General features: G+C 43.7%; 1 protein-coding gene across 1 annotated transcript in view; it reads right to left on the bottom strand.

Moving 5' to 3' along the window:
• Positions 1-3180: 3180 nt before the first annotated feature.
• LOC143927635 (mitogen-activated protein kinase 12-like) overlaps positions 3181-13542 on the bottom strand; it is an 80005-nt gene continuing 69643 nt past the window's right edge. Inside the window, exons 11-12 of the mRNA XM_077451817.1 lie at positions 10031-10204; positions 3181-3455 (exon numbers count right to left, since the gene is read on the bottom strand). Of these exons, the coding sequence (XP_077307943.1) occupies positions 3394-3455; positions 10031-10204 (236 nt within the window). The 3' untranslated portion in view covers positions 3181-3393. The remainder of the gene's footprint in view (positions 3456-10030; positions 10205-13542) is intronic.

Raw genomic sequence — 13542 nt, 5'->3', positions numbered from 1 at the left:
GGTCTGCTCCAACCATGGCAGATCAGAAGTGACATCACCAGAAGTGATGTCCAATTGTATGGTCCTTCTGAGGAAGGTGTCTCCGGATTTACAGAAGCTAAGCTTGGTCTCCATGGCAACTTTTCGAAGGGCACCTGCCTCTTTCTCAAGCCTTTCCCACAAAAGTGGAGTTACCTTTTAAATAAGAAAGCTGAACTCCAGACAAGGAGCTAAATGCATAAATAAAATACATACACTATATTGTCAAAAGTATTGGGACACCTTCCTTTACATGCACATGAATTTTAATGGTATCCCAGTCTTATGCCCCGTACACATGATCGGAAATTCTGCCAACAAAAGTCAGATGAGAGCTTTTGGTCGGAAAATGCGATCGTGTGTATGCTCCATCAGACTTTTGCTGGCAGAATTTTGCCCAGCAAAAGAGTGAGAGCATGTTCTCAATTTTCGGTCGGAAAAAGTTCAGATCGGAAATTCCGATCATCTGTACGAATTCCTACGTGCAAAATTCCTACGCATGGTCGGAAGCATTGAACTTAATTTTCTCGGCTCGTCGTAGTGTTGTATGTCACTGCGTTCTTGATGGTGGAAAGTTCAGAGAACATTTGTGTGACTTTGTGTATGCAAGGCCAAGCTTGAGCGGAATTCCGTCGGAAAAACCATCCAAGTTTTTTCTGACAGAAAATCCGCTCATGTGTACGGGGGGGCATTAGTCTGTAGGATTCAATATAGAGTTGGCCCACCCTTTGCATCTATAGCAGTTTCAATTCTTCTGGGAAGGCTGTCCACAAATTTAGAAGTGTGTCTATGGGAATGTTTGACCATTCTTCCAGAAGCACATTTGTGAGGTCAGGCACTGATGTTAGACGAGAAGGCCTGGCTCACAGTCTCGGCTCTAATTCATCCCAAAGGTGTTCTATTTGGTTGAGGTCAGATCTCTGTGCAGGCCAGTCAAGTTCCTCCACCCCAAACTTGCTCATTGATGTCTTTACGGACCTTGCTTTGTGCACTGGTGTGCAGTCATGTTGGAACAGGAAGGGGCCAACCCCAAACGGTTTCCACAAAGTTGGGCGCATGAAATTATCCAAAATGTCTTGGTATGCTGACACGAAGCCCAACCCCTGAAAACCCCACACCATAATCCATCCCCCTCCACCAAATGATTTGGACCAGTGCACAAAGCAAGGTCCAAAAAGACATGGATGAGCGAGTTTGGGGTGGATGAACTTGACTGGCCTGCACAGAGTCCTGGTACAGTGTTCAGCTCCGTCCAGCCTCTGTCATTGACTATTATAGGTGCAAGGCCGGGGGGGTGGACACAGCCCCGTGTGTCAGCAGGATGCAGCTATATGCCCTCATGTGCAAGGGGCTTTACAGTTAATGAATAGGCTGCACCACCACTGACTGAACACTGAAAGAGAAGCAGCAGACTGATTAGGGCATCCCACTGCCCTGCACGCAACAAACTTGATTAGGCTCAAATCTTGCCCCTTCCTCTTTTAGGCTGAGTGCTGCTGTGAAGAGAATTGCTGGAGGGTGTTATCAAGTCATATTCAGGTACACTATTTGCATTTGAGACCTCATTAACACAGGCATACCTCTCCGTACACATGTGGGCTGTCTATACATGCACAGGCATTCCATACATCTGTATGCAGGCAGTCTCATTGATGACTATTGGGATACAGAGGAATTCAAGCCTCTGTGATGTGCAGTACCACATTTGGCCAGAAGTGCAGGGGCACCGTGACACTCGTAACGGATCGTTCGGAAATACTCAGAATCATTTGGAAATACTCAGTTTCCGAGTTCAGCCGAGCTTCCCCGAGTATTTCAGAGGCTCTCTGGCGACCCCCAACTTCTGGCCACATTTCATTAATGCATGCAATAGAAGTCAATGCGGAACAAATTATCTTTGTTTCCATTGACTTCTATGGGGAAACTCGCTTTGATATGCGAGTACTTTGGATTACAAGCATTCTCCTGGCACGGATTATGCTCGTAATCCAAGGTTCCACTGTACCATACTTAGCTGATGCCCCTTAAAGATGGAAATCACAGAAGTAGACACTGTTGCTGTGATTTGTGCAGCCAGTCTAATGAATTGTGGTTGGCTGCTTGGCATGGGCGTCATTCAGAGAATCCTTTGCATTTTCTTAATGAATGCAAAGCATTCTCTGTTTGGACAAGGCGGAGGGTGTGACATCAGCGCCAAGCCTCTTAACCTCGATCAGTCATAGTTATATTGCTGGACCTATGTAAAGATATACTATGCTTGGATTTCTTTTTTAATATATTATAAAGTAAATATTCAACAATGAACATGAGATCCCTTTAGGCTGGGTTCACACTTATTTGAATTGGATGAGGGTTTTCCCGCATCCAATTCGCATGGCAGGAGAGTGTGCCTGGCTCGCAATGGAGCAGATTCACACAGCTCCGGGGCGGCCATGGTCCGCATTTGGAAAGGGTCTTGTGCATCTTTGCTTCTGAATCAGGTGAAAGTTCAGGCAAAAATTTGGACCTGATTCGCACTTGAACCGGTGTTCAGGGACACACCAAACCCCTGGCCGCAGAATGTGTGAACCCAACCTTAGGTTCCATTCACACTTGTAGGACTCCAAAGTTCAGAGAGTTTGGAGTGTAACTTTGGTGCATCTTTGGGTAGGTGCGACTTGGATGTGGCTTTGACCAATGATAATGGACAACTGTTGCATGTATGACATCCAGGTGCGACTTTTATGCAATTTTTGAGGGTTTACATTGCAGTCTATGGCATACAAGTCGCATGAAAGTTTGACCAATGATAATGGACAACTGTTGCATGTATGACATTCAGGTGCGACTTTTATGCAATTTGTGAGGTTTACATTGCAGTCTATGGCACACAAGTCGCATGAAAGTTGGACCAAAGTAGTGCACTTGTCACTGCAACTTTAAGTTGCACATATTTCAACAGCTGTCATGCAACTTTAGTGCCCAAAGTTGCATAACAAGTTGCACAAGTGTGAATGGAGCCTTTTTTTGGCTGAAGCAGGTGGGTACAGAGATCTCGATGATGTAGTCCCTAATAGTCATAAGAAGGTATTGAGTGTCTCAGTCTACCAACACCCATCCAAAACAGAAATAAAAGTTTGTTTGCTGAGGCTTGTATGTCCAATAACACTGGAGCTCCACAGGTTGTAAAAAGACACATTCATGTTAGAAATATACGCAATACATTTTTATGTTCATAGACCTATTTGGTCCGTGACAAAAAAAGAGGTCTTTCCATTAGCAAGTTGGATCCATCGTTGGTGAACAGGCTGTTCTTTGCTCTGATTCAGTTCTGGAGCTTCTTCAAAGTTCCATGATGCGGCCCCTAGCAGACAACAAGGACCTGCGCCGGTGTGGTTAAGTAGCGCGTTGGCTCGGGGTTTTCGGATCGAATGTCATGACTTCCATGTGACTTAAACCTGTGAAAACACGAATGAGAAATGGAATTTTGCAAACGTCTTGGAAGATCTGCTGACAAAATAAATCTTATTTAAAATTGCCCTTCACAAAGTAAATACATTGCTAGATATTTAGTCTCTCTGGCAGAGCTAAAATGTTTTTTTTTGTTACCTATGTGTCTCCTGGACAAAAAAATAATATTTTCAGTATTTTATTATACAGGATTTATATAGTGCCAACAGTTTACGCAGCGCTTTACAGTTATAATACAATAAAATACAAGAGGATTAAGCCCTTGTGCACACGGTCGGACATTCTGACAACCAAATCCGTTGGATTTTGTCCGACGGATTTTGTCCGAAACCGTTGCATACACACGGTCGGACAAAGTTGTCAGAAAATCCGATCTTTCAGAACGTGATGGCATAATTTCGTTACGACGGGACTACCTTCAGGCTAGTAGCCAATAGCTTTGATGTAGGAATTTGATCTGAGCATGCGTGGCACTTTGTCCGATCGGAATTCTCTACACATGATCGGAGTATGTCCTATCAGACCAGTTCGTCTGAAAATATTTCCAGCAAGTTGAAAAATTTGGTCCGACGGATATTCCAACGGAAACAGTCCGATGCAGACCACACACAGTCGGATTATCCAACAAAACGGTCCGATAGGACACATTCCGACGGATTCTCCGACCGTGTGTACAAGGGCTTAGAGGGCCCTGCTCAGAAGAGCTTACAATCTAATAGAATTTGAACTAAAATGCTTGGATTAGTGAACTTGTAAAAAATGTTTGAGAAGTGATTTCTGTACCGGCAATAACAATTCTCATTGATTGGCAGAACCTAAAGTTGAACTCCCAAGCAAACAGCAAAACTATGAAATACAGTGGGTAAAATAATCGCATTTTGTTGCTTTGCAGCCTGAAATTAAGCCAGACACAGTTTTTATTTTATCCAGCTGTATGTGGGGTTGAACGGGAGCCGTTTTTTTTCTCCCAGCCTCCACCCCCTGTCATTCTGATGGGGAGGGGTGTTGGGCGGGAGCTGCCAAAGTTTACTGTTTTGCAATACGGCACTGCGTCGCTTTAACTGACAATTGCGCAGCCATGTGACGCTGTACCCAAATAAAATTGATGTCCTTTTTTCCCACAAATAGAGCATTCTGAAACACATATAAAATTGCATCAGTGTGAACCAGGGCTAATCAGTGGTTTTCAACCTTCCCGCGCAAGTGGACTCAAGTGTGGCACCTGATATCATGGCTGTACATAACATGCTATTAATGTAATGCTACAAAAATCTGTCAGACTTTGCAGACAGGAGATGGTCAGAGACTGCAGGCATGCCACAAATGATGGTCAGAGACCAAGGTCATGCCACAAATGATGGTCAGAGACTACAGGCATGCCACAAAGGTTGGTCAGAGACTACAGGCATGCTACAAAGGATGGTCAGAGACCAGGGGCATGCCACAAATGAGGGTCAGAGACTACGGGCATGCCACAAAGGATGGTCAGAGACAACGGGCATGCTACAAAGGATGGTCAGAGACCAGGGGCATGCCACAAATGAGGGTCAGAGACTACGGGCATGCTACAAAGGGATGGTCAGAGATTACGGGCATGCTACAAAGGATGGTCAGATACTATGGGCAAGCTACAAAGGATGGCCAGACACTATGAGCATGCTACAAATGATGGTCAGAGACTACGGAGAAGCCACAAATGATGGTCAGAGACTATGGCATGCTACAAAGGATGGTCAGAGACTACAGGCATGCTACAAAGGATGGTCAGAGACTTCGGGCATGCTACAAATGATGGTCAGAGACTATGGGCATGCTACAAAGGATGGTCAGAGACTATGGGCATGCCACAAATGATGGTCAGAGACTACGGTAATGCTACAAATGATGGTCATAGACTACGGGTATGCTACAAATAATTGTCAGAGACTACGGGCATGCTACAAATAATTGTCAGAGACTACGGGCATGCTACAAATGATGGTCAAAGACTACGGGCATGCTACAAATGATGGTCAGAGACTACGGCATGCTACAAATGATGGTTAAAGACTATGGGTATGCTACAAATGATGGTCAGAGTCTATGGGTATGCTACAAATGATGGTCAGAGGCTACGGATAAGCCACAAATGATGGTCAGAGACTATGGGCATGCTACAAAGGATGGTCAGAGACTACGGGCATGCTACAAAGGATGGTGAGAGACTACAGGCATGCTACAAAGGATGGTCAGAGACTTCGGCATGCTACAAATGATGGTCAGAGACTACAGGCATGCTACAAAGGATGGTCAGAGACTATGGGCATGCCACAAATGATGGTCAGAGACTACTGTCATGCTACAAATGATGGTCATAGACTACGGGTATGCTACAAATAATTGTCAGAGACTACGGGCATGCTACAAATGATGGTCAGAGACTACGGGCATGCTACAAATGATGGTCAGAGACTACGGCATGCTACAAATGATGGTCAGAGACTACGGCATGCTACAAATGATGGTTAAAGACTATGGGTATGCTACAAATGATGGTCAGAGTCTATGGGTATGCTACAAATGATGGTCAGAGACTACGGGCATGCTACAAATGATGGTCAGAGATTACGGGCATGCTACAAATGATGGTCAGAGACTAAAAGTATGCTACAAATGATGGTCGGAGACTATGGGTAGGCTATAAATGATGGTTAGAGACTACGGGCATGCCACAAATGATGGTCAGAGACTACGGCATGCTACAAATGATGGTCAGAGACTACAGCATGCTACAAATGATGGTCAAAGACTATGGGTATGCTACAAATAATGGTCAGAGTCTATGGGTATGCTACAAATGATAGTCGGAGACTACGGGCATGGTACAAATGATGGTTAGAAACTACGGGCATGCTACAAATGATGGTCAGAGACTACGGGCATGCTACAAATGATGGTCAGAGACTACGGGCATGCTACAAATGATGGTCAGAGACTACGGGCATGCTACAAATGATGGTCAGAGAATGAGGACATGCTGTTGGAGTTGTTGGAAACTGGGGAGTCATAGACTAAAGACATATTATACAAGTCTGCTAGAGATACTGTTTTTACAACCCTTTTATAAATCAATACTCCTACAATGTGCTCCCTTCAGACTCCTTAAAAATGATTTGTGCAACATTTGATATTTCTTTTAGTAGACTCATTATAAAAGATCAAAATTAAAAAAGCATAGGCAGCACATAAAAAGAGGTATACTGGGAAAGAAATAAAATAGATTGTTTAACCATTAGAACCCAGAATATCTTTCCCTCGCTGGCCTGAAGAAGCACCTAGGCGAGGTAAAGTGATTACTGTCTGCAGGGACCCCCTAAGGGCCACACAAGGAGTAGCAAAGGGCCGATGAGCGAGTAGCTTAGGTATTCCTTTAAAGCCGGCCATAGACAGATCGAAATTCAGCAAGTTTCATTGAATTTGTTGATGGGGAAATTGAGCCATTTTCTTTCCTTCAAGCCATGGTTATTGTTAGGAATTTCCCTTGTGATCAGTAAAAAAACTTCAGGTGTTCTGAGAAGCAGGAAAATTTATTTCTGATGTGGCCCACAACAGAGAGACATGCTTACAGCACGAAAGCTGAAGAAAAATGTCTCCCAAAAAACCGTGTTACGCCCTCACATACCCCATAAGAATAACATCTCTGTGCTTCTATTGGCTGAGGGAACATAAATAACGTTGTCATGGCACAGGCTGGCACTTTATTAGCTATACATGTTCCGTACATTCTTAGGCTATCATATTTAGTTAAATCTAATGATTCTACAACTTACTATGGAGTTAATTAAGACAAAACAATACAATGAGTTAATACAATAATGTGCTCAGAAGTAAGCTTTTTAACAAATCAGTCTCAGGACTATTGTTTTTCTAATAGTCACACAATAAACATTTAAAACTTTTCTAACAGTTATGGCCTGCTTAACCCCTTCCTGCCAATCGCCCCCCGACTCTTTAAGAGTTCTAAAAGCCGGGGGTGGGCATTCCGGGTCATGTGACCACTGTGATTGGCTGTCACAGTGGTCAAATGATCTGAAAGCACCCAATCGCAAGTATGCATTGGGAGCTTGCTGGTCCAGGCTTACCCACCTGCCAAAAGGCCACATATATGCGTACTGTCGGCCTCAAGGAGTTAAGCATTGCTGCCACCTAACAATAATTATTGTGTATGTTTCATGGCCAAGTTTAATTTCCCCATTGATTTTAGATGATCCCATAATCTACTTGGCTGCCATACATGTGATCTGGTTTCAATACTTCAAGTCACTGACTTAGAACAGGTCTAGAGCTCAGGAGTTCTGCCTTTAATGTGCTGAATGTTTGTTTCTGAGTTAAATTATTGTTGGCCAGATACAGCCAGGGAAATGGCATTTTTCCAAAGGGTAGTTGGGTTGAAGGGTGGCTCTGGATTTGAAAAAGTTTTACAGATTGGAAAGGTCTCAATCTTTAATATCATAATGGAAGGAAGGTCAGTCTTGTGGCATAAACATAGTGACTAGGCTGATCCTTGGACCACAATACCACCAACCCCTGGGGGATATTGGGTGAAAGCTTGAGGTACAGAAGATAATAGAAAGCCAAGGGTCAGTCAGGCAATGGAATGTGTTCAAATCTTTACCTAAGTTGGCCATAGATGGATCAAAATGGGCAGGTTGGTGTTACTGAAGTTGATGTATCAGTTGACTACAGTACAACCAGCCTGTTGGGTTTTTTCTTTGGATCACTGCCGGCAGTGATCATTGTATTCTGCCGGCAGTGTGGCGAAGGGATTCCTCCATCAATATGATCAGTGTGGTTGATGGAAAGAAAATTGCTTACTGTATGGCCTTCCCTAATTATTTGACTGATCTTTCCTTTGGTGCTCCAATATCTTCTGCTCCTTCTTTGTACCAATGCAGGAGAACACTTGGGAGGAATGGACTGGAAGGTTGTCCCCCATTACAGAAAGTCCCTGAACAAGAACCTTCACAAAATGATTACTGGGTATTATTTTAATTGAAGCTTCGAATTTTAAGATACTGAAAATTACTTTTAAATTGAAATTGACATGTTAACATTGAGGCTCGTTTCACACTGGTGCGATCCAGGAAACCCTGCGAATCTAGTGCGGGTTCCTGCATCGCAATTGAATCGCCAGCGGTTCACACTGCCCTCTGAGAACCACAAGGTTTAGGAGTGTGTCTATGGGAATGTTGGACCATTTTTCCAGAAGTGCATTTGTGAGGTCAGGCACTGATGTTGGATGAGAAGGCCTGGCTCACAGTCTCCACTCGAATTCATCCCAAAAGTGTTCTATCGCGTTGAGGGCAGGACTATGTGCAGGCCAGTTCCTCCACTACAAACTCATTCATGTCTTTATGGACCTTGCCTTGTGCACTGGTCCAAATCATTTGTTGGAGGGAGAATTATGGTGTGGGGTTGTTTTTCAGGGGTTGGGCTTGGCCCCTTAGTTCCAGTGAAGGGAACTATTAAGGCGACATTTTGGACAATTTCATGCTCTCCACTTTGTAGGAACAGTTTGGGGATGGCCCCTTCCTGTTCCAACATGACTGCGCATCAGTGTACAAAGCAAGGTCCATAAAGACATGGATGAGTGGGTTTGGGGTGGAGGACCTTGACTGGCCTGCACAAAGTCCTGACCTCAACCCAATAGAACACCTTTGGGATGAACTGGATCAGAGACTGCAAGCCAGGTCTTTTCTCGTCATCAGTGCCTGACCTCACAAATGCGCTTCTGGAAGAATGGTCAAACATTCCCATAGACACACTCCTAAACCTTGTGGACATCCTTTCCAGAAGAGTTAAAGCTGTTATAGCTGCAAAGGGTGGACCAACCCGATATTGAACCCTATGGACCAACACTGGGATGCCATTAAAGTTCATATGTGTGTAAAGGCAGTCGTCCCAATACTTTTGAAATATAGTGTATATTTTTTTATATTCTACTCCTATATTCTATACTCTATTTTATTCTATTCTATTTTCTGTATTCTATTATATATTCTAGTCTATAATATATTCTATTGTATTCTATTTTCTTTATTCTTTTCTATTTTATGCTCTATTCTATTTTATATTCTTTTCAATTTTCTATTCTGTTCTATATTCTACTCTACTCTATGTTCTATTCTATTTTTCTATTCTTTTCTATATTCTATTCTGTTTTCTATTCTATTCTATTCTATTCTATTCTATATTCTATTTTATATTCTGTTCTATATTCTATTCTGTTCTATGTTCTATTATATTCTATTCTATATTCTATTATATTCTTTACTTTCTTTTATATGTTTCCTCTTCCCTCTTTTCTTTCATTTCCTCATTCGGCTCTCTATTTTTCCCTTTCCTTTCTTCCTTTTTCCTCCTCACTCTCCATTTATTTTAAGTATTTAAATATATAAAGGATCTTGTACTCCACTGGAGCTTTCTCATTAATCTGCATTCTTTGAGCCTAGCCTTCTGCTTTGTCTTTTTATTGTGTGATCCCGGCTGTGTTTAGATTAATAATAAAACACGGGTACGTTACTTTTCCACTCCGCGATACCAAGGTCCAGGTTCTCGAAGGAATCATCGTATTTCTCTGCAGGCGGGTCAGGGTCCGAGTCCTGGAATTCTTCTAGGTACGGATGTGCCAGACATTCGGTAGCCGATAACCTTTTTTCTGGGTCCAGTTCCAGCATTTTCTCCAGCAGATCAATCTCTGGTGAGACAGGAAGGAAATAATCCGTCAGCTACCTGTCTAGATTGTAAATGCCAATTCAAATATTGACTGCGGGTGACTCATGTTGGATTGAAGGGTGATTCTGTGCACAGCTGCCCGGTGCACTCACGCATTTCAGTTTTAAGACACTTTTGCCTCAATTCGGGAAGCATTTCACAAGGATAAGGATCTTTATGTGACTGTTGTTTTCAAAATCTCATTGAAACCACTCAGAATATTTATCACTTTTTTTTATTTTTATTTTTTTATTCAAAATCCTTTTATCATAGCTCCCAACTGTCCCTGATTTTGAGGGGCTGTCTCTGATTTGGATGTCCCTCTGTCCCTCTTTCCTCCTCATTTGTCCCTCATTCTGGTCCCATCTATTTAGTTGTATATAAAATGCACTTTTTATCTTTCAAAAAGTGTTCCCCAGTGCTAAACCTTTCGTCCAATTTCTAAATTGTTGCATTTGTAAATTTCAAAAGCCAATATAATGGAATAGTAGTGTTAAAAAAAAGCACTTAAATTCTCCTTTAACCCCTTGCCGACTGCTGAACGCCGATATACATCGGCACCATGGCAGCAATGGGCAAATGGGCGTACCTGTACATCCCCTTTAATTGGCGGGGCTAGTGGGCCCACATGTGCCCGCCACGTACAGCGTGACCGTGCTCGTGGGTCCTGTGGACTCGATGTCCGCCTGTGTCCCGTGATCGCATCACGGATCTGCAGAATGGGGAGATGCCTATGTAAACAAGGCATTTCCCCATTCTGCCTTGTGACATGACAAGGATCTACTGCTCCCTGTCATCGGGAGCAGTGATTGCTGTCATGTCAGTGGTAGCCCATCCCCCCCCCCACAGTTAGAATCACTCCCTAGGACACACTTACCCCCTTGATCGCCCCCTAGTATTTACCCACTTCCCTGCCAGTGTCATTTACACAGTAATCAATGCATTTTTATAGCACTGATCACTGTATAAATGACAATGGTCCCAAAATAGTGTCAAAAGTGTCCGATGTGTCCGCCATAATGTCGCAGTCATGATAAAAATTGCAGATTGCCGCCATTACTAATAAAAAAAAAAAAATTATCATAAAAATGCCATAAATCTATCCCCTATTTTGTAGACGCTATAACTTTTGCACAAAACAATCAATATATGCTTATTGCAATTTTTTTGGCCAAAAATATGTAGAAGAATACATATCGGCCTAAACTAAGGAAAAAAATTGTTTTTTTTTATATTTTCGGGGGATATTTATTATAGCAAAAACTAAAAAATATATTTTTTTTTTCCAAAATTGTCGTTTTTTTTTTGGTTTATAGCGCAACAAATAAAAACTGCAGAGGTGATCGAAAACCACCAAAAGAAAGCTCTATTTGTGGGAAAAAAAAGGATGTCAGTTTTGTTTTGGTGTAACGCCGCATGACTGCGCAATTGTCAGTTAAAGCGAGGCAGTGCCGAATCCCAAAAGGTGAGGAAGGGGGTACAATCTTACAGGAGCTGAAGCAGGGGGGTATGTCCTATGTCTAAATAGTTTTGCTAATAGGTGTCCCTCGTTCCCATCTCAAAAAGTTGGGAGGTGTGCTTATATTGTTGTGCCAGTTTTGTGAGTTGAGTTTATTGTTTTCAATGTACAAAGTATTCAATGCAGAACACAGAAGATATTTTACAATGGACGTCACTATTTTCGTCCATTTCAGATGGGATTTCCTGTTCCCCATTATCAGATTATAATGCCCAATGTTGTGCGGAGAAGAAACTCCCATTCCAACAGTACAGTTATTTCAAGCGGGAGTCCACCGGGACTCCGCGTTTTTTTTTTTTTTTTTAAAAGCCAGCAGCTACAAATACTGCAGCTGCTGACTTTTAAATAGTGACACTTACCTGTCCAGCGCGCCCGCGATGTCGGGACCCGAAGCCGATCGCTCGCTCGGCTGCCGGGTCCCGCCGCCATCTTGGGTATGGGAATCAGGAAATGGAGCCTTTCGGCTTCATTTCCCGGTTCCCTACTGCGCATTGCGGCGCAATCCGGACGGTCCCCGCTGCCTCTGGGAGCTGTGTGTTTCCCAGCAGGCAGCGGGGCACTTGCTGAAGGGGGCGGGCGCTTGCGGAACGGGGGCGTAACGTACGCCCCGTTCCGCAGAGAGCTAGCCCGGAAGTGGGTGCAGTTACCTGGATTATCCAGGTAACTGCACCCCCCTCCCCCCTGAAAGGTGCCGATTGTGGCGCCGGAGGGGGGGGGGATTCCGATGAGCGGAGGTCCATTTTAGGGTGGACCTCCGCTTTCAATACAGGTTCACTTCAACAATCGTTTTTCTTTAGGGCACTTTTCTTCTTTCCCTAAGAAATGTATGTACTTTTGGCTTAAAAAAAACTTCTCCTGGGTTCCTGTCTTCATTTTTTTTTTTTTTTTTTAATCACATATAGATTTCACTGACTTTTTATTGGGATCTGTAAGCCACGCGACCACCTCCATCCCTTCCCTAGTATAGCATGAGAGAAATATGGGGACTGACCCTCGGGTTCACTGACCTGGAAAAGTATGAGGATTAGAAAAGTCAGAAGACCTGATTTCCATACTTGTCCTAGAATGGTGACTCTAGATTCAAGTGCTGAAACAAGATGACGCCATGACAGCCAGGTAACTAGCACTTTCATAAGCAGGGGGCTACAATGGCAGCCTCCATGGCTCTCATGACAGGTTCGCTTTTAAAGATAACTGTACTGTTGGAGAAGCCTAACCCCTACTATCTACCCCCTCACCACCCCCGTACAGTGCTGGGACAAGGTCATCCAGCACCCAGGGCAAAGATGCCAAACTGCACCCCTATCCCTACAGTAAACCACTGCACCCAAGGCAGACGGCCCGCTCGTCCACCTCTTGTCCCGGCCCTACCCCCATGTACACTAAATTACCAAAAGTATTGGGCCACCTGCCTTTACAACCACATGAACTTTAATGGCATCCCAGTCTTAGTCCGTAGGGTTCAATATTGAGTTGGCCCACCCTTTGCAGTTATAACAGCTTCAACTCTTCTGGGAAGGGTGTCCACAAGGTTTAGGGGTGTGTCTATGGGAATGTTTGACCATTCTTGCAGAAGCACATTTGTGAGGTCAGGCACTAATGTTGGATGAGAAGGCCTGGCTCGCAGTCTCCGCTCTAATTCATCTAAAAGGTGTTCTACCGGGTTGAGGTCAGGGCTCTGTGCAGGCAAGTTCCTCCACCCCAAACTCGCTTATCCATGTCTTTATGGACCTTGCTTTGTGCATGGGTACAAATCATTTGGTGGAAGGGGATTATGGTTTGGGGTTGTTTTCAGGGGTTGG

Source organism: Lithobates pipiens, unplaced genomic scaffold, assembly GCF_037356315.1.
Source record: "Lithobates pipiens isolate NorthernLeopardFrog02 unplaced genomic scaffold, aLitPip1_a1.2 Scaffold_23, whole genome shotgun sequence".
NCBI lineage: Eukaryota > Metazoa > Chordata > Amphibia > Anura > Ranidae > Lithobates > Lithobates pipiens.
Note: the sequence above shows the minus strand (reverse complement) of the source record. Positions and strands in the feature narration are given on the sequence as shown.